Consider the following 22,280-nt stretch of genomic DNA (forward strand, 5'->3'; position numbering starts at 1 on the left):
TTCCTTGGGGGTTTTGGATTGTGCACAAACATGACATGACTTAACAAAATTAATGATGTCAGAAAGCATAGTAGGCCACAAAAAAGAATTTTGGGCTAGGGATAGAGTTCTAGAAATGCCTGGATGACCGGAACAGAGGGAAGTGTGGACCCATTGAATAATTCGTGGTCTCATAGACAAAGGTACATAATGTTTGGTAGCTGGACATTCTGGGGGTGAAGGGACTTTGGGTAGCTCATCCTGTATCTCTTGCATGATATCCCAGGAAATCGGGGCGAGGATGAGAGATGGGGTAATGATGAGAGTGGTGTGGATTCGTGACAGTGGGAGAGAGCTTTGGTGTTTTTGCTTCCTGGTTGATAGGTAACAGTAAAATCTATGGCTATCTATGGCCTTATGCATGGCGAGAACTGGTTATTGGCAACGTCAGAAATGCAGGTTAGGTAAATTGGAGATGTCAAATTGCTCTTTCCTCGGTATGTGTCTGTGTATAGATCAAAGTGTGTATAGTTTTTGTACTGTGGAAGGAAACCAAATAACACAGAGCCCAGAGTAATTCTACGTTGACTCAAGGGGAACATGTAAACTCCACACAGAAAAGCCTCCTGACCTAGCCAGGGCTTGAACAGGAGACCTACTTGCTGTGAGACAACAGTGCTCTGTTTGGGATGGCCACTGTGTTGCCCCAAACATCTTTATTAGAAGGGGCATCCCAAAACTTAGTGTACGTTGTAACGTCAAGTAACATCTAAGAAGCCATGTCTTCATCACATTTTCCAGGTGTTGATTTTAGATTGGAAGAAAATTCTGATAAATCATCCGTAAACTAAATTGGACACATGCATCACTGCCCGGATTGCCATACACAGCGGTGTTGTGTGTTAAAGCTCCGAGAGGCGAGTTTAAAGGTGGGCTCGTCCGGGATTTGAACCCGGGACCTCTTGCACCCTAAGCGAGAATCATACCCCTAGACCAACGAGCCAATCGGAGAACCCCTCCGGCCCCCTGGGAGACATTTTCCACCACGTATCAGCCAGCTTCCAACAAGCCAAAACAGTCACGCTTTGGGCGGAAGGGGAATTAGCTCAAATGGTAGAGCGCTCGCTGCGCAAAGAAAGGGGCCCAATCTTTGCGCCCCCGCACGCAAGCGAAAAATACGCAAAAAGCGGGTATACGGCGCCAGATTTCGCCTGCACAATATTCGGGATACTTTCCTCTACGTCATGTTACAGTAGTTTTAGTTATATTTGAAACAAGTCACCCTCCGCGGGCTGGATTCGAACCCGTGGTCTGCGTGACGAAGTATCCAACAAATCCTTACAAAAAATGTACTGTAGTAAAACCATGGTTACCACAAAATAAACATGGTTTTGCTAATAGTAAACAATACACAAAAAAGCATGGTAACTACGCTTTTACAACAAAAACATGGTTAATTTAACTGCGCAACTATTTAGTTATCTATATGGCATATCATTATATTGATTTACATTTATTATTTTTTGTAACTTTAGATTATTTTTTAAAAGAACATAAAAATGAATATAAACCATACTACACTTTTACCACAAAAAATATGGTTAATTTAACTATGCCTCTATTATCTATGATCATTATATTGGTTTACATTAATAATTTTGTGTATATTATTATTTAAAAGAATAATGTTTATATAAAAATTAATAAAAATCATGGTATCTACACTTTTACCACAAAAAGTATGGTTCATTTAACTGTGCCTCTATTAGTTATCTACTATGACTTATCATTATATTTAATGATATTCATTATTTTGTGTATATTATTTTTTATAAAATATTACGTGTTTATAAGGTAATGTAAGTAAGGTAAATTTGTATGTTTTTTATGTTTATATAAAAATGTTTCTTTAAAAAGATGTGTTTTTGTGTGGCATATGATTTGATTGATATGATTTATCTGATTTATTTATCAGATCCACAGACACTTCAGATGTAAAAATTTTTATTAAAATAAATACACGCAAATATTGAAATGATCACACACACACACGCACAAATATGTACAATATATACAGGAAAGATGTTATTTATTGAGGTGGTGGAGTTTGACATCTTTATTGCTGGCGCTGCTCTGCCAACCATTCCTCTAAAGATTTGCCATTTGAGGCACGCAAACAAAATGTGGCATTACCATATCGGCTATGGCCAAACTCTTTCGTTTTGGGCTGCCCACATTTGCTGCACGTGTTAAAAGTAACCCCTCGCACATACTTCCTCTTCTGGACACCACTTTCATTCTCCACAGCCCGTCGGCGCCTGTTCCTTTGGGTGTAACGGGACACAGGAGCAGCAGACGCCGGAGCAGGCGGAGCTGGGACTGCACTGGATGTCGAAGCACCAGAAGGTGGAATCACCACTGACACAGTCATGTCTGGATTAAAGACTACTGTGCCAAATGACAACCCCGGTGCTAAAATGTGCTGCATAACGCCTGATGCTGTGGGGGCAGGTGCGATGAGTGCTAAAATGGGCTGCACAACTCCTGATGCTGTGGAGGCAGGTGCGATGGGAAACTCCCTGGTGGCAACAGCTGGCTTTCGACCTGGTTGCAGAAGAGGAGCCTGTCCTCCACGATTTGGTAGAAGGAAAAATTGATGTTTTGGGCCTGATGTCGATGGTACTTCATTAAAATTTTCCCTCGGTGGAGGCAGGTGCGTATCAGCCACAGCAATTGGGTTTGATGGAGTCAGACCCTGACGAGGACGCCCATTTCCAGTCTATTCTTCCACTTACGAAACCTGAAAAAATAAATTTTTATTATATATATGTAAGTATTCAGTTAATTTGAAGTGAATGATGTGCCTTGCTTACCACTGAGTGAGTGTCCTATGGTTTATCTCAAACAGCTGGATCGTTGTTTCATCCATCAGCGTGGGATTGTTAAGCACCAACTCTCGGATGTGGTGGTAATCTGAAAGAACTTTAGACCACCTGGGGATGCAAACTCCATCTTTCTTGGTTGGCGACTTGTGTAAAGCACACAGCTTCATACAAATGGTGTTAACCAAGCGGTTGGCGTCGGGCCACTGCGCTGGACCCCCAGGATGTCCAATCAGACACCGTTTCACACTCTCCACACCTGGTGTGACTCCAGACCGCTTCGGTGCCTTATAGCGCCCATGTGTCAGCTGAGGCTGATGTCGAGGCTGATAGTTGACCCGCTGTTTGTCGAAATCTAGGAGAGCTGTCCACAGCTGGATGGCCTCTGTCACCTGCTGGTCAGTAAGGTAAGGAGCCTCACGAAGACCCACCAGGTAACCAGCCAAATCCTGGACCTTGTCCCACCCAGCGATGCCATCGGGTCCAATGACTGCTCCCTAGTAAATGCAGATATATGTTAATTTATGAGGAGTAAAATGAGATTAAAATTCTGTTTTTTTTTTCAATTGCTAACAAGCATTGTTTTAGTTCAATACTAAGAGGGCATTTAAAAACTGTACACAGTCAAAACCTGTCACAGCAGGAACAAGCAACTAACCCAACAGGGTTGGACTTCTCATTAATGTCACTGTGCGGTAATGAGGTTAATGTGATCCATCAGTTCAATGCATTCAATATCCACATCTTTCAAAATTCTTCTGTCATTTATGCTTTATTACTTGCAAAACACAATGTATTATGTATACTATGTACATTTCTTAAATGCTAACACACTGTTTTTGAAAATGTTATAAACATTTTCAAAAGAATGATGGCAAATTGCATGCATTTCTCCAGTAATTGTTTTAAAAATATAGAAAATTGTAGCAGAAAATGAAATAGTAATCATTCTAAGCTAATTGCAGTTTTACTTGAAAGCCAACCCATGTGTTCTGCTCTAGTCTCATTACCATGATTTACAGTATTAAAAGGGGATATCTTGCAACTTATTTAGCAATTTTGCAATATGGATCAAAAAGACAGGTTGGTAAGGAAAGTAGATTGGTTCAGAGAGGGAGAGTATGTGGAGAAATGCTTGTTAGCAATTAAAAAAAAGACCTTAAAGTGTCTTACCTGAGCCTCGTCGGAAATACTGCTTCCAGTGTCAGATGGCTATGACAGCACGGAATGGGCAGGGGCAAGATGCTGTCGTTCTCCACCAGGAGATGATGATGTGGACGGCTCAGTCAGTAACACATCAGCCATCGATGCTGGGGACTGATGTAAAGGCAAAGATGAGGGGCTGTTTTCAAGATCACGGCAAGGGTCATCCTCATACAGCACTGGAACTGTGATGTCCTCCATGATCTCTTCCTCAAACCCCTCATCTTGCAGGTCCAGATCATCAACTTCCTCCACCAGCCTGTCTTCCTCCTCTGGGTTCTGGAGCACTGGAGTAAGTGTTTTGCCAGTCTGGCTGTAAAGGTACCCCTTTCCCAGCAATTCACCTACAAGAATAAAAAAAGTTAGTCATTTGTCTAGTACATTAGAAGCTAAATATATAACTAAGTAGAATATTACAAAAGAACAAATTATTGAATTTCTTGCCTGTATATGCTCCAGGAGGGCATAGCGCTCATCCCAGGGCTTTCCGAAGACAGTTCGGGAAAGTTTGTCCACAGCCTCTTTCATGGCACTGCCATATGTCCGGATGGAGGACGCTCCTTTTATGGCATCTTCCATCCTGTCATCATTCCAGCGCATCAAGCCCTCAAGAAGATAAGCCTGAAAATGTGCATCACTGGCACTGGTTCCTAAAAGTCAGATAAACAAAAATGGTTTTATGTGTCACACATGTTCAAGATATGTGCTGCACATGAGGTGCTATGTAATTACATAAACAATTATTGGTATTATAACCAGAGTTACTAGTGACTGGTAAGACAGCTTTGTCAATGCTTATGACATCAGAAAAGACCTGTAATATTACTGTAGAGTGTGACATTTATTAACGTGACATTACTTTAAAGAAATATTTCCATATGTAATCCATATGTATGTAATACCTGGAATAAAACGGTTTAGGTGGAGGTGGAATGATTCCAAAGAGGTAGAGCCATGGGCACATCTGTAGCAGCACAGCTCCACACCGCCTTTCTTCAGTGTCCCTGTCTTCGTGTAGAGGGGAAAGTTCTCTGGGTCTTGGATACACTGTACATGCTTACGCTGTTCTTTCCAAATCTGCTGGATCCGTTCAGCAGAGGAACTCCCAGAGTGTCTTTACCACTCGCACTGTCAAACAGATCAACCAGAGATCCAATCAATTTGGTGGTCTCTCCTCCACACCCCTGGTCCTCCTCCGGCAGTGCAGTGCCAACTCTCTCCGGGTAATGCAGGCACTCAAGCCTTTCCTGAGATGTGGCCAGCCTTCTTTGCTGCCAGCTCACCCTCCTTTGCACGGTGAAGAGCAGCCACATCATCTGGATCCCACTCAAAGATGCACATGGACAGACGTGCCATGAAGGTCCTGTAGAGCGGATGAGCCTCTGTCGTGACACCTGCAGCAAATCGCTGCATGAAATGCCAGATGTCAAGGCGCACTTCAAGCTCATCCCACTCCGAAAACATGACCTTCACCTGAGACTTGCCATGAAGACTGCAGCAATCTCTGTCCATGTACATCACTTTCGGGGCTGCCTCTCCTGCCTCCCGGTAGCGTTTCATTAGGCCAGCTGCCATAGGGTGCAGTCCATGTCCCTCTGCGGCTGTCAGCACAGAGACGAGGACTTGGCCGTGTTCGTTTCCTACATTTGTGCACCAGGCAGCTGTTCCTGCAGCAGCACTGGCAAGTTTCTTTGTGACCTATTGCAAAAAATAAAATAATTAAAAACTGTGTTTATTATGTACACACACATATCCATATGGCAAATTTCTGGATAGGGATGTGTTACCTTCTTTGTGGAGGCCATCTTCAGAACACAGCCCAAAACAGATGTAATTTTGGCTTTGACCTCGTGCAGTCGCCCCAGAACATCCCTGGCGTACACGGCTAACAGCCACTTAGGTTTAGGTAGGGCAGGTAAAGAGGGAGGCTCGGCAAACACAGGTGGCTGCACAAGGGAGGACCTAGTAAATGGTTCACAGGCAGTCAGGTACTGAAGGACATGCTGTGTCCATGCCTCACTGTGTTGTTCCATGAGATTCTTGTACAGCTGAGTCACGCTGTTGCCCTGTGTCCTCTCCCTCATCATCCTCAGCACCCAGTTGTCACATGAGTATCTAAAAAACAACAGTATAGTCATGCAAATGCTTTGGTTGGTAAACAAAATCACAAATTGAAGTGCCTAATAATAAATGATTGTCATTATGAATTACCTGTATGTCAGCAAAGCTGGAAATTGACTGCGGTGGCCCATATCCAGTTGCCCTAAAATGTCCTCGGACCAGGCGGGATATTTCTTTTTGCAGCGTTTGCACTCCAGATACTCAGTGGCAAGATCATACCAACCGTCAATGTCCAAGACTTTGCGCACAGTACGGTAAAGTCCTGCGGCTGTTAGTTTGTGCTTACCACAGTCTGGTCGAACACAGACAAGAGGAAATAGCCACATCTTGAGCGGCATCCACAAGAAAAGGGGCCGACAGAAGAAGAGGTCAGGTGAGGCGGGCGGCTGAGTGTGAATTAAAGGGACCTGAGGAGGATACCACCAAAGCTTAAGTTGGGACAGTAGTTCTGGCTTGCCGGTTCGCGGGCTGGCCTTAAATAGTGTGTTCCGTATCCACTCATGCTGGAAAGGTGGAAGATGATCTTTCCAGTGAACTGGAAGTTCAGCTGGTGGCGGATGATGTGGAAGACCTGGTGCTTTTGCTGTTTCCGCTGATGGAGACGGACCAGAACAGGACTCTGAGTGAATTAAAACAAAAACAATATAAGGATGAATGTTGCATTTCATAGTAAAATACCACAAAGCAGCCCACAAACAGTCTGCGAAGCAGAATTTTGGACAAGTATTAATAATTATTAGGATTAGATTTAGGAATAACAGTGAGGAAAATGGTACTAGTGTTAAGAAGCAAAGAACCCAGTGTACACTTTATTAATGTAAGATCCCAGCAAGCAATTTTGACTAAAATAAGGCAGAATTTGGGCTGCTCATAAAAGTCTAACAGATGTCTAACCATAGCACACAAATAGATGATACATATAAAAGAAATGAAAGCAAACACCTTGAACACCTGTTGACTTTGCTTACATAATGGAATATCATACATCTCAAAGTTATTTAGGCAAGAACAGCATGAAAATGTATTCAAGGTTATTTTAGGGTAGAAGTGGATTAATCATAGCTGGACTACATTGGGTTTCGGTTTTTGCTTGCTGGGATAAAATGTTGATGTGTAAATTAGATAGAATGGAGCAAGGATATGAGGCGTGGAGAATTTAGTATAAAAAAGACATGAAGCATGCACACAGACACATTAAGGAAAATATGTTCCTCTAATAATTACAACAATGATCCCAACCATCCTGTCTGCTAAGGTGGAGCTAAAGAGTGAGTGAGAAGTGCAAGCGGTGTGAAGAAGTTATGCAGTGATTGTTTAACAACGGGTACGTTCGGAAACCCAAATACACTGACACCTTTAAACATCCTTACGGTTTCGAAGAAATGCGCTCAAAGCATACATCCAGCTTGAGGCAAGATGTGACATAATTCTGTATTGTAAACAAAAAATTGTTAAAAATGTTGATTATTTTTAAAAAAAAGTTCTGTTTTTGCGTTTTCACAAAAACATTCTTGTAATATTTGCATGTGTGTCATATGCCACACCTGTATTTAGCTGTCATCATCATCATCTTCAGCAGTGGAAACGGAAGTGCCTGGAGCACAAATAATAATAAAAATGTTATTATGTTATGTTGTTCACCGTAAACTTATGAGACAAATGTAGGTAAGATGGTGCAGTAGTGAAAAGCTGCCTTCGGGTCAAATGTGTGGCTGGGGGTTCTGCTGCTGGAGGAGGTAAAGTGGACTGCAGTAATGGATCTGGAAACAAAAAACAAATTTGCCATAATGATACATAAATACATGTAAAACTGCTGTAAGAAAAATTCAATATTCACACAGTCCTACTCACAGTGTTTCACTGGTGACATGAGTTTTCTCGCCAGGTGTGAAGGAGACAAATGTTTGCCACGCGTCAACAGTGCTTTCACAGTGGCGCTCTGGTGTACACCAGTTTTGATGGCTGCGGGTGAAGGTGCAGAGACACTGGAGGTTGCACGTGGACGTACAGAGGCACTGGAGGTTGCAGGTGGAGGTACAGAAGCACTGGGGGTTGCAGGTGGAGGTGCAGAGGCACTGGAGGTTGCATGTGGATGTACAGAGGAACTGGAGGTTGCAGGTGGAGGTGCAGAGGCACTGGAGGTTGCAACTTGAGGTGCAGGCTGGCATACACGGGTGCCCACAGCAGAAGCCTGTCTTGAAAATGGCCATGTTGGTGTTGGGATTTGCCTTTACCAGGTACCTGATGAGGGCTTGGGCCTGCTTGCTTTGGTCCTCATAAACATCCTTCATGGACCGGCCCTGGAAGTCACCAAACTCCACCATCAAGCAGCCTTGGTCTCCAGTTGCATGGGCTTCTGCTTGCATTTCCTGCTTTCTCTTATACTTCTCCACTTCTTCTGCCATCTCTCTAATAAGAGAAGTATACTGCAGGTACAGCTGTTTGTTTTCTGACAGCGGGTTTGGATGGGCTTTCTCACTGGAACTGCTAAGCACCAAATACACTGCATACCCCAGAGAGTTTTCCAGGAGCCATCAAAATCGCTGGCCCTGGTACTTCCCAAACTGAAGTTTGCAGTGAGCAAGAACTAAAAACTGGTCACTGGGATCTCCACCATTTGTGCTGACAAAAGATCTAGCCTCTGCCAGCACCTCCTCTTTACTTTTGGCCCTTCCGGACTCTAGCTTTTCTAAGTGCTTTGCCTCTGCTGATGGTGCCATGAGGAGTCGGCTTGATGTTGCCGATTGGCGTTGAAAAACAGGATACGCATACATTTTCTGAAAAGAAAATTAGAAAGACACTATTACCACTAGCAATCTGACATTAAGTGTAATGGTAATTTAACAAGCTACACGTAAACCATATTACTGTGGTAATAAATATGGCTATGACCATAATCTGGCTTGCTGATGAGTTTTCTACAGGGGAAGGAATTTCGGATACCGTATATAAAATATGTAAGATGTCAAATATGTCAAATATTAAGTCTGAAATTTACTTCTATTTCCAAAGCTGTCGTCTTAAACATCACGATTCTAGGGGCCTAGACAAGCCTTGTGCATGATAGAGAATAATACTAAGTAATTTAAAGTTGGTTTGATACCTTTAGGCCAAACAGTATTGTAGTTTAAAGGATTTACAGTATTGCATACATTTAAAATTCCCAATTTTTTTTAAATATATAAAATAATAAATCAGAGAATTGTATAATGTAAGGGATATTTTTTGACCATTTTACAATTAGTTTGGTATTAAAAAGTCGTATAAAATAGTAGTTGTATATAAAGTTTTTTAATTAAGCCTTGTACTATGCAAAGGAAATGTGTTTATGCATATCTGACGTACGTTACTGCAGTAAAGTTGATTTTATATTTGATATTCGTTTGAATAATAATAATTCATTTGACTCTATAGCACTTGCTGTTTTTATTTAATCAATTATCAATAGCGTGCATCGGATGGACACTTCTATCCCAGCTTTCCCATGATGCCACGGGAAAGCAAAGCAATCGACCGGAGACCAGCCAATCGGGTGATTTCGATACGTTACACAGGACTCCTCAGCACCCTGACTTCACGCACAGACCCAGGATATTCCACAAACTGATTCATTAAAATAGAGCTGTATCACAGCTGTGTTGAGATGATAGTAAATATGTGATGGTTTGTTAGAAAAATACATTTGAATAAAGTTTTGTTTCATATGGGATTCACTTCTATACGTTTTCATTTTGTGATGGTTTTATTCATTCATTTTTTATTCATGTTTCCCGTTGTTTTAAGTAAATACAACAGATTGCTTCACTAAAATGTATATAATCACATTGCCTGCATTGTCTAGTTTGTATTCAAGCACAGCTGTCATGTGACAATAGATATTAAATTACAATCTGCTTGTTTTACTTATTTTTGTCCACTACAAAATCATGTAATATCTGTAACACTGACAGAGACCGCAGTAGAGTTGTCAAGTTACTGATGGAATCAGGTGTTAGTGCACCTGTCCCTCAACATACACACGCATACGTTTTCATGTCTTTTATTAGGTTTGTTCGAGTTTATGCACCGCTGTAAGAACCAACATGTGGATGACATCAAAGTACCGTGAGAGCGATTCCAGAAATCACACGGAGAAGTCTGATTTCGTTTTGCTCTCGCGGTATTGTGATGTCAATCTCCTGTCGATTCTTGTGGTTCCGAATGAACTCGAACAAGTCTACTACGTCATATGTCACATGAGAACGTCAACATGGCGGATGCTGTCCATACTTAACGCGAACGTAGGTACTGTCTTAGCGCACGTTAAGTAGGTACCCAGTGAAATTCAGTACCTACACAGTAAGTATGCGATTTCGGATTCAGCCTTAGGCTGCGTCCGAAACCGCATACTGTATAGTAGGTACTGAATTAGATGAAGTACCTACTTACTTGGCGTTAAAACAGTAGGTACTGTATAGTATGAATCCTGGTAGTATGAATGAGATTCGGACGTACTACATCCGCCATGTTGTTACATCACGTGACATACGTCGTCATCACGTCGTGTCATTTCAGCGCGATTTCATTTGATTCGCGATTGGTGCGGCTCCGACGTTCTTCCGAGCAGATTCGGACACTCTTAACACACCTCACATGAAGGGACAATCTGATAAGATAATCTGTGAAACCTTCGCGATATTCGGGACATAACTAGGATTGTCGGAAGGGGGGAAATCGGCCCAAAATCAGCCCGATTATCTTTTGGTGTGTACCCGGCTTTAGATCTTCAGTCTAACGCTTTCCCAACTGAGCTATTTTGGCCGCAGCGGCTCGTGTGGCAGGAATTTCCATGACAAATCACAGCCTTGAAGCGGTCAGCCAGAAGAGGTAGGAAAAACGCATGGCCCGTAAGGGGATCGAACCCGCGACCTTGGCGTTATTAGCACCACGCTCTAACCAACTGAGCTTCAATTCAATTCAATTCAATTTTATTTGTATAGTGCTTTTCACAATTTGGTAATTGTATCAAAGCAGCTTTACATAATAGATGCAGTGAAGAGCACAGAAAATCGACAGATAGCACAACATAATAAACGATAGCACAAGCAGTTAAAATCAACATTATAAGCAAACGTATTACTAATGTAACGTATAGAAGTTAAGCCCAAAAAGGCTGCCTCCCCGGGTTAAAAAACCCCCTAGGAAAAAAACCCCCCGGAATTTTAGCCGGGGAAGTAAAAAAAGTCATAGGAGGAAAAAACCCTTGGGAGTTATATATATATATATATATATATACACATTGAAACGGAAGGAGATTAAGCGGAGATTAAGCAGAGATTAAGCGGGTTCTGCTGGTGGTCTTTGGTCAGGCATCAGCTGGACATCACGTTGAAGAACAGCTAGTAGATCAGTTGTGTGCCGACTTTCACATGTACCGGAACTGGATCTGTTTGTCTCGTCCTCGGGATCAAGTACGAGACAGGGAGAGAGAAACAAAATCTTATTAGCGTAGGGGCCGTTCACATAGAAAACAAGTGTCACACAGTAATGTGGTTTTAGTCAGCTCTGTTCCGGACAGGCTAACTATTGCTGGTTAAGTGTATTACATATAGTTGATGATTTTAGAAACGGAAACAGAACTCGTTTGACTGAGGCCAGAGGCCCCACTGCCGTCCTTAATACTAACGTACAGTGGCAAACGGTTCTGTATGACATACTATTTTAAGGTCATGGGAAAAGGCCAAAATTGCAAGCCGGCCATATTTGGCAGTTAAGACTCAATCGAAAACCAATTCAAAGTTTCAGCATATTACTAAAGAGTATTAATGAGATTTACCATGCTTTGGAGTGTTGACAAAAAAAAGGTTTTAATTTATTCATTAATTTATTTATTTATTAGGTTGTACAAGCTAGCTATTAGGAGATAAGTACCATTGTTAAAACAACTATTTGAAAGCCTTGTTAAAGAGAAAAGTTTTAAGTCTAGATTTAAAGTTATCTACTGTCTCTGATTTTCGGACGTCGGTTGGTAAATCATTCCATAGCTTAGGGGCTAAGTAGGAAAAGGATCTGCCACCTTTAGACACTTTTGATATTTTAGGGATAATTAAGAGGCCAGAATTTTGTGACCGCAATGCACGTGATGGATTGTATTCTGATAATAATTCTCTAAGATATGAGGGTGCTAGGCCATTTAAGGCTTTGTAGGTGATTAGTAATATTTTAAATTGTATACGATATTTAACTGGTAGCCAGTGTAAAGATGCCAGAATTGGGCTTATGCTGTCATACTTCTTAGTTCGAGTAAGAACTCTTGCAGAAGCGTTTTGAACTAGCTGAAGCTTGTTGACCTGTTTTGCATGGCATCCTCCTAGTAACGAGTTACAATAGTCTATTCTAGAGGTCATAAAAGCGTGGATAAGCTTCTCTGCATCTGATGCAGACAACATATGGCGTATTTTTGAGATATTTCTAAGGTGGAAGAATGCTGTGCGGCAGACATTGGAGATATGGCTGTCGAAGGATAAACTGCTGTCGAACATCACACCTAAATTCTTAACCGTGGAGGTTGGCACCACAGTGCAGCCATCTATGGGCAACTTGTAATCTGTCATATTATATTTGTAGCGATTCGGTTCGATAACAAGTATCTCTGTCTTATTGGAGTTTAGCATAAGAAAGTTATGTGACATCCAGTCACTTATATCGCTGATGCAGTCTGATAGCTTAGAAAAATTTTGTGTTTCGCTAGGATGCGAGGAGATGTAAAGCTGTGTGTCATCTGCATAGCAGTGAAAATGTATGTTATGATTTCTGATAATATCTCCCAGAGGTAACATATATAACAAGAACAGGATAGGACCTAAAACTGATCCCTGCGGTACGCCGTATTTAACCAGGGAGTGATGTGACTCCTCCTCATTTACATAAACAAAGTGATAGCGATTGGTTAGATACGATCTGAACCAAGCTAGCGCCTGACCACTGATGCCAACATAGTTTTCTAGCCTATTAAGTAAGATTGTGTGATCTATTGTGTCAAAGGCTGCACTAAGGTCTAATAATATAAGGAGTGATATTTCGCCACGGTCGGATGTTAGGAGAAGGTCATTGGCTAACCGGCCAAGGGTCGTCTAGTGGTACTGCGAACGTCTCTGCCAAGACTGACATGAATGTTTCACAGTGTAGCAGCAACAAGAAGCAAATCGAGGGACGGGCTCGTCTGGGATTTGAACCCGGGACCTCTCACACCCAAAGCGAGAATCATACCCCTAGACCAGGGGTGGGCATCGAGGGCCGTAGTCCTGCAGAGTTTAGCTTCAACCTTAATCGAACACACCTGAATGTCATTTCCAAACAGTCCTGAAGACTTCAATTAGATTTTTCAGCTGTGTTTGATTAGGGTTGGAGCTAAACTCTGCAGGGACACTGGCCCTCAGGACCAGGAGTTGCCCACCCCTGCCCTAGACCAACGAGCCAAAGCGTAAGACCGCGGTGCTGTGCCGCTGTGAAACATGTGTCCACAACAGTCACCAGCTTCTTCAGGCAGTTCCTGGGGATGGGCCTTTTGGGTCCTGCTACTCTGATTCGCCACAATGAGCCAACCTGCCCTAGTGTTGGGCTGGTGTCAAAATAAGCACTTATCGATATCAGAACATGCTAATTGCTTGAAATTTGAAATGGTGTGAAAGAACTTGACTGGTCTGCATAAATCCCGGACCTGAACCCAGCTGAACACCTTTGTTATGACTTACAGGCTCTGAGCCAAACACTCATCACCCAAACCTATCAATGATTTGTTCCCAGGGTCACAGTCATTTCAGCACAGAAAGCCCTTTTTGCAAAACTGCTGCAACATAGATGGAAACAAAATACTGTGACAAGGTCCGTATTGTATAGCATTAATATTAGTTTTGTTTGGAAAAACTGGAATAGTTAAACATGCTAATTTATTCTTAATGCCATTTCGCCATCTATGGGGATATTCATGGCGAGAACTGGTTATTGGCAACGTCAGAAACGCGGGTTAGGTGAATTGGAGATGTCAAATTGCCCTTCCCCGCCATGTGTCTGTGTATAGATCAAGGTGTGTATAGTTTTTGTACTGTGGAAGGAAACCAAATAACACAGAGCCCAGAGTAATTCTACGTTGACTCAAGGGGAACATGTAAACTTTACACAGAAAGGCCTCCTGACCCAGCCAGGGCTTGAACAGGAGACCTACTTGCTGTGAGACAACAGTGCTCTGTTTGGGATGGCCACTGTGTTGTCCCAAACATCTTTATTAGAAGGGGCATCCCAAAACTTAGTGTACGTTGTAACGTCAAGTAACATCTAAGAAGCCATGTCTTTATCACATTTTCCAAGTGTTGATTTTAGATTGGGAGAAAATTCTGATGAATCATCCGTAAACTAAATTGGACACATGCATCACTGCCCGGATTGGTATACACAGCGGTGTTGTGTGTTAAAGCTCCGAGAGGCGAGTTTAAAGGTGGGCTCGTCCGGGATTTGAACCCGGGACCTCTCGCGTCCTAAGCGAGAATCATACCCCTAGACCAACAAGCCAATCGGAGAACCCCTCCGGGCCCCTGGGAGACATTTTTCCACCACGTAGCAGCCAGCTTCCAACAAGCCAAAACAGTCACGCTTTGGGCGCAAGGGGAATTAGCTCAAATGGTAGAGCGCTCGCTGCGCAAAGGAAGGGGCCCAATCTTTGCGCCCCCGCACGCAAGCGAAACAGACGCAAAAAGCGGTTACACGGTGCCAGATTTCGCCTGTAACAATATTCGGGATATTTTCCTCTGCGTTATGTCATGTTACAGTAGTTTTAGTTATATGTGAAACAAGTCACCCTCCGCGGGCTGGACTCGAACCCGTGGTCTGCGTGACGAACTATCCAACAAATTCTTACAAAAAATGTACTCTAGTAAAACCATGGTTACCACAAATTAAACATGGTTTTGCTAATAGTAAACAATACACCAAAAAGCATGGTTACTACGCTTTTACCACAAAAAAACATGGTTAATTTAACTACGCTACTATTTAGATATCTATATGGCATATCATTATATTGATTTATATTTATTACTTTGTGTATATTATTTTTTTTAAAGAACATAGCCTGCTTATATAAAAATTAATAAAAACCATACTACACTTTTACCACAAAAAATATGGTTGATTTAACTATGCCTCTATTATCTATGATCATTATATTGGTTGATATTAATAATTTTGTGTATATTATTATTTAAAAGAATATTACTTGTTTATGTTTATATAAAAATTAATAAAAAGCATGGTTACTACACTTTTACCACAAAAAACATGGTTCATTTAACTGTGCCTCTATTAGTTATCTACTATGACATATCATTATATTGATTGATATTCATTATTTTGTGTTTTTTTATAGAATATTACGTGTTTATAAGGTAATGTAAGTAAGGTAAATTTGTATGTTTTTTATGTTTATATAAAAATGTTTCTTTAAAGATGTGTTTTTGTGTGGGATATGATTTGATTGATATGATTTATCAGATTTATTTATCAGATCCACAGACACTTCAGATGTAAAATGTTTTATTAAAATAAATACACACAAATATTGAAATGATCACAGCACACACACGCACACATATGTACAATATATACAGGAAAGATGTTATTTATTGAGGTGGTGGAGTTTGACATGTTTCTTGCTGGCGCTGCTCTGCCAACCATTCCTCTAAAGATTTGCCATTTGAGGCACACAAGCAAAATGTGGCATTACCATATCGGCTATGGGCAAACTCTTTCGTTTTGGGCTGCCCACATTTGCTGCACGTGTTAAAAGTAACCCCTCGCACATACTTCCTCTTCTGGACACCACTTTCATTCTCCATAGCCCGTCGGCGCCTGTTCCTTTGCGTGTAACGGGACACAGGAGCAGCAGACGCCGGAGCAGGCGGAGCTGGGACTGCACTGGATGTCGAAGCACCAGAAGGTGGAATCACCACTGACACAGTCATGTCTGGATTAAAGACTACCGTGCCAAACGACAACCCCGGTGCTAAAATGTGCTGCACAACTCCTGATGCTGTGGGGGCGGGTGCGATGGGTGCTAAAATGTGCTGCATAACTCCTGATGCTGTGGGGGCAGGTGCGATGGGTGCTAAAATGTGCTGCACAACTCCTGATGCTGTGGGGGCGGGTGCGATGGGTGCTAAAATGTGCTGCATAACTCCTGATGCTGTGGGGGCAGGTGCGATGGGTGCTAAAATGGGCTGCACAACTCCTGATGCTGTGGGGGCGGGTGCGATGGGGGCCAAAATGTGCTGCATAACTCCTGATGCTGTGGGGGCAGGTGCGATGGGCTGCACAACTCCTGATGCTGTGGGGGCGGATGCAATGGGAAACTCCCTGGTGGCAGCAGCTGGCTTTCGACCTGGTCGCAGAAGAGGAGCCTGTCCTTCACGATTTGGTGGAAGGAAAAATTGATGTTTTGGGCCTGATGTCGATGGCACTTCATTAAATTTTTCCCTCGGTGGAGGCAGGTGCGTATCAGCCACAGCAATTGGGTTAGATGGAGTCAGACCCTGACCGAGGACGCCCATTTCCTGTCTATTCTTCCACTTACGAAACCTGAAAATTTTTTTTTTATTATATATATGTATGTAAGTATTCAGTTAATTTGAAGCGAATGATGTGCCATGCTTACCACTGAGTGAGTGTCCTATGGTTTATCTCAAACAGCTGGATCGTTGTTTCATCCATCAGAGTGGGATTGTTAAGCACCAACTCTCGGATGTGGTGGTAATCTGAAAAAACTTTAGACCACCTGGGGGTGCAAACTCCATCTTTCTTGGTTGGCGACTTGTGTAAAGCACACAACTTCATACAAATGGTATTAACCAAGCGGTTGGCGTCGGGCCACTGCGCTGGACCCCCAGGATGTCCAATCAGACACCGTTTCACACTCTCCACACCTGGTGTGACTCCAGACCGCTTCGGTGCCTTATAGCGCCCATGTGTCAGCTGAGGCTGATCACGGTGAAGAGCAGCCACATCATCTGAATCCCACTGAAAGATGCACATGGACAGACGTGCCATGAAGGTCCCGTAGAGCGGATGAGCCTCTGTCGTGACACCTGCAGCAAATCGCCGCATGAAATGCCAGATGTCAAGGCGCACTTCAAGCTCATCCCACTCCGAAAACATGACCTTCACCTGAGACTTGCCATGAAGACTGCAGCAATCTCTGTCCACGTACATCACTTTCGGGGCTGCCTCTCCTGCCTCCCGGTAGCGTTTCATTAGGCCAGCTGCCATAGGGTGCAGTCCATGTCCCTCTGCGGCTGTCAGCACAGAGACAAGGACTTGGCCGTGTTCGTTTCCTACATTTGTGCACCAGGCAGCTGTTCCTGCAGCAGCACCGGCAAGTTTCTTTGTGACCTATTGCAAAAAATAAAATAATTAAAAACTGTGTTTATTATGTATACACACTTTTCCATATGGCAAATTTCTGGATACAGGGATGTGTTACCTTCTTTGTGGAGTCCATCTTTAGAACACAGCCCAAGACAGATGTAATTTTGGCTTTGACCTCGTGCAGTCGCCCCAGAACATCCCTGGCGTACACGGCTAACAGCCACTTAGGTTTAGGTAGGGCAGGTAAAGAGGGAGGCTCGGCAAACACAGGTGGCTGCACAAGGAAGGACCTTGTAAATGGTTCACAGGCAGTCAGGTACTGAAGGACACGCTGTGTCCATGCCTCACTGTGTTGTTCCATGAGCTTCTTGTACATCTGTGTCACGCTGTTGCCCTGTGTCCTCTCCCTCATCATCCTCAGCACCCGGTTGTCACATGAGTATCTAAAAAACAACAGTATAATCATGCAAATGCTTTATTTGGTAAAAAAAATCACAAATTAAAGTGCCTAATAATGAATGATTGCCATTATGAATTACCTGTATGTCAGCAAAGCTGGAAACTGACTGCGGTGGCCCATATCCAGTTGCCCCAAAATGTCCTCGGACCAGGCGGGGGTTTTTTTTTTTGCAGCGTTTGCACTCCAGATACTCAGTGGCAAGATCATACCAACCGTCGATGTCCAAGACTTTGCGCACGGTACGGTAAAGTCCTGCGGCTGTTAGTTTGTGCTTATCACAGTCTGGTCGAACACAGACAAGAGGAAATCGCCAGATCTTGAGCGGCATCCATAAGAAAAGGGGCCGACAGAAGAAGAGGTCAGATGAGGCGGGCGGCTGAGTGTGAATTAAAGGGACCTGAGGAGGATACCACCAAAGCTTCAGTTGGGACACTAGTTCTGGCTTGCCGGTTCGCGGGTTGGCCTTAAATAGTGTGTTCCGTATCCACTCATGCTGGAAAGGTGGAAGATGATCTTTCCAGTGAACTGGAAGCTCAGCTGGTGGTGGATGATGTGGAAGACCTGGTGCTTTTGCTGTTTCCGCTGATGGAGACGGACCAGAACAGGTCTCTGAGTGAATTAAAACAAAAACAATATAAGGATGAATGTTGCATTTCATAGTAAAATACCACAAAGCAGCCCACAAACAGTCTGCGAAGCAGAATTTTGGACAAGTATTAATAATTATTAGGATTAGATTTAGGAATAACAGTGAGGAAAATGGTACTAGTGTTAAGAAGCAAAGAACCCAGTGTACACTTTATTAATGTAAGATCCCAGCAAGCAATTTTGACTAAAATTAGGCAGAATTTGGGCTGCTCATGAAAGTCTAACAGATGTCTAACCATAGCACACAAATAGATGATACAAGAAATATAAAAGAAATGAAAGCAAACACCTTGAACACCTGTTGACTTTGCTTACATAATGGAATATCATACATCTCAAAGTTATTTAGGCAAGAACAGCATGAAAATGTATTCAAGGTTATTTTAGGGTAGAAGTGGATTAATCATAGCTGGACTACATTGGGTTTCGGTTTTTGCTTGCTGGGATAAAATGTTGATGTGTAAATTAGATAGAATGGAGCAAGGATATGAGGCGTGGAGAATATAGTATAAATGAATGATGCCCACAGACATGAAGCATGCACACAGACACATTAAGGAAAAGATGTTCCTCTAATAATTACAACAATGATCCCAACCATCCTGTCTGCTAAGGTGGAGCTAAAGAGTGAGTGAGAAGTGCAAGCGGTGTGAAGAAGTTATGCAGTGATTGTTTAACAACGGGTACGTTCGGAAACCCAAATACACTGACACCTTTAAACATCCTTACGGTTTCGAAGAAATGCGCTCAAAGCATACATCCAGCTTGAGGCAAGATCTGACATAATTCTGTATTGTAAACAAAAAATTGTTAAAAATGTTGATTATTTAAAAAAAATGTTCTGCTTTTGCGTTTTCACAAAAACATTCTTATAATATTTGCATGTGTGTCATATGCCACACCTGTATTTAGCTGTGCTTCACATTGTGATGCAGCAAATACCAGTTCCTCATCATCATCATCTTCAGCAGTGGAAACGGAAGTGCCTGGAGCACAAATAATAATAAAAATGTTATTATGTTATGTTGTTCACCGTAAACTTATGAGACAAATGTAGGTAAGATGGTGCTTACCAGTAGTGAAAAGCTGCCTTCGGGTCAAATGTGTGACTGGGGGTTCTGCTGCTGGAGGAGGTAAAGTGGACTGCAGCAATGGATCTGGAAACAAAAAACAAATTTGCCATAATGATAAATAAATACATGTAAAACTGCTGTAAGGAAAATTCAATATTCACACAGTCCTACTCACAGTGTTTCACTGGTGACATGAGTTTTCTCGCCAGGTGTGAAGGAGACAAATGTTTGCCACGCGTCAACAGTGCTTTCACAGTGGCGCTCTGGTGTACACCAGTTTTGATGGCTGCGGGTGAAGGTGCAGAGACACTGGAGGTTGCACGTGGACGTACAGAGGCACTGGAGGTTGCAGGTGGAGGTACAGAAGCACTGGGGGTTGCAGGTGGAGGTGCAGAGGCACTGGAGGTTGCACGTGGATGTACAGAGGAACTGGAGGTTGCAGGTGGAGGTGCAGAGGCACTGGAGGATGCAACTTGAGGTGCAGGCTGGCATACACGGGTGCCCACAGCAGAAGCCTGTCTTTTCAAGACATACGTCTTGAAAATGGCCATGTTGGTGTTGGGGTTGGGATTTGCCTTTATCAGGTACCTGATGAGGGCTTGGGCCTGCTTGCTCTGGTCCTCATAAACATCCTTCATGGACCGGCCCTGGAAGTCACCAAACTCCACCATCAAGCAGCCTTGGTCTCCAGTTGCATGGGCTTCTGCTTGCATTTCCTGCTTTCTCTTATACTTCTCCACTTCTTCTGCCATCTCTCTTATAAGAGAAGTATACTGCAAGTACAGCTGTTTGTTTTCTGACAGCGGGTTTGGATGGGCTTTCTCACTGGAACTGCTAAGCACCAAATACACTGCATACCCCAGAGAGTTTTCCAGGAGCCATCTAAATCGCTGGCCCTGGTACTTCCCAAACTGAAGTTTGCAGTGAGCGAGAACTAAAAACTGGTCACTGGGGTCTCCACCATTTGTGCTGACAAAAGCTCTAGCCTCTGCCAGCACCTCCTCTTTACTTTTGGCCCTTCCGGACTCAAGCTTTTCTAGGCGCTTTGCCTCTGCTGATGGTGCCATGAGGAGTCGGCTTGATGTTGCCGATTGCCGTTGAAAAACAGGATACGCATACATTTTCTGAAATGAAAATTAGGAAGAGACTATTACCTCTAGCAATCTGACGTTAAGTGTGTAATGGTAATTTAATAAGCTACATGTAAACCATATTACTGTGGTAATAAATATGGCTATGACCATAAACTGGCTTGCTGATGAGTTTTCTAAAGGGGAAGGAATCTCGGATACCGTATATAAAATATGTCAATATAAGTGAAATATTAAGTCTGAAATTTACTTCTATTTCCAAAGCTGTAAACATCACCATTCTAGGGGCCTAGAAGAATCTAAAAAACAAGCCTTGTGCATGATAGAGAATAATACTAAGTAATTTAAAGTTGGTTTGATACCTTTAGGCCAAACAGTATTGTAGTTTATGTGTTTATGCATATCTGACGTACGTTACTGCAGTAAAGTTGATTTTATATTTGATATTCATTTAAATAATAATAATTCGTTTGACTCTAGCATTTGCTGTTTTTATTTAATCAATTAAATAATTTATCAATACGACCCAATGGCAGAAGGATGACAATTTTTTCCTAATAATATCCTTTCATAGCACATAAAAGACATATTACCCCAAAAGGGTCCTTGCGCTATGAAATGGATATTTTAGGAACGTTTATCTTTCATCCTCCTGTCATGAGGATATTGTTACATATCATTTATAAAACCACAGTTATCTCTTATTGTTTTGGACTGAAAACCGAGAGTTAAACTTTAATGAGTATGAAGCCGAATGTCTAATGAATGTCATGACATTTGCAAACGTTAAACTAACGTGAACTTAACCACCGTGTTAAACTGCACAGAAGAAAACATGTCCAATACATGCTAGACAGCTATATAGGCAAGTTTAATTTTCCAAACATATACACATTATATTAACAAATAATGACCGAAATTTAATAACGAAGTAAACAAGACTTACCTATCGCTAACTCAAAGATGATAATAATAGCTGCCGGTGATTGGTTAAAAAGTTTACCTCAGGAGAGAAACGCGATTGGTCAAAAGTGAGCCACAGGAGAGGAACGCGCGATTGGTCCAAAGTAAGCCATGGGAGTGAAACGCGATTGGTCAAAAGTAAGCCACAGAAGAGAAACGTGATTCGTCAAAAGTAAGCCACAGGGAGAAACGTGATTGGTCAAAAGTAAGCCACAGGAAGAAACGTGATTGGTCAAAAGTAAGCCACAGGAAGAAACGTGATTGGCTTATGCGGGCTTACTTTGGCTCACTCGGTGGGAAGCAGTAGGCGCAAGCGAGAGGTAGCGGGATCGATGCCCGCATTCTCCACGTGATTTTGATTTGTTCCTAAATTCTCTGAAGCTACAGACCCGAGGCATTCCCTCTCTGTGGGTGCTTTTGCGGTTTACACTTGCAGAAAAGGGCTTCACTTTGGCTCCAGATCTAA

At 42.6% G+C, this 22,280-nt stretch overlaps 2 protein-coding genes and 2 non-coding genes across 4 annotated transcripts; all 4 read right to left on the reverse strand.

The window, feature by feature from the left end:
- Positions 1–910: 910 nt before the first annotated feature.
- Positions 911–982, reverse strand: trnap-agg (transfer RNA proline (anticodon AGG)). The gene has a single exon. It is a non-coding gene; the product is annotated as a tRNA-Pro (tRNA).
- A 4,318-nt stretch (positions 983–5,300) lies between these two features.
- On the reverse strand, positions 5,301–6,853 carry LOC129454641 (uncharacterized). The gene is made up of 3 exons (XM_055219183.2): positions 6,276–6,853; positions 5,852–6,179; positions 5,301–5,762 (listed from the first exon to the last, which is right to left on the reverse strand). Exons 1-3 carry the CDS (start codon positions 6,851–6,853, stop codon positions 5,301–5,303), a joined length of 1,368 nt encoding a protein of 455 aa, XP_055075158.2.
- A 1,866-nt stretch (positions 6,854–8,719) lies between these two features.
- On the reverse strand, positions 8,720–22,148 carry LOC129455635 (uncharacterized). Its single transcript, XM_073858285.1, has 9 exons — positions 19,936–22,148; positions 19,761–19,844; positions 19,590–19,673; positions 18,147–18,648; positions 17,695–18,022; positions 16,870–17,603; positions 16,023–16,793; positions 13,638–13,785; positions 8,720–8,962 (listed from the first exon to the last, which is right to left on the reverse strand). The coding sequence occupies exons 1-9, from the start codon at positions 20,879–20,881 to the stop codon at positions 8,720–8,722; spliced, it is 3,840 nt and encodes a 1,279-aa protein (XP_073714386.1). The 5' UTR covers positions 20,882–22,148.
- trnap-agg (transfer RNA proline (anticodon AGG)) lies at positions 14,661–14,732 on the reverse strand. The gene has a single exon. It is a non-coding gene; the product is annotated as a tRNA-Pro (tRNA).
- Positions 22,149–22,280: the final 132 nt, after the last annotated feature.

Source organism: Misgurnus anguillicaudatus, chromosome 20 (genome assembly GCF_027580225.2).
Source record: "Misgurnus anguillicaudatus chromosome 20, ASM2758022v2, whole genome shotgun sequence".
Classification (NCBI taxonomy): Eukaryota; Metazoa; Chordata; class Actinopteri; order Cypriniformes; family Cobitidae; genus Misgurnus; species Misgurnus anguillicaudatus.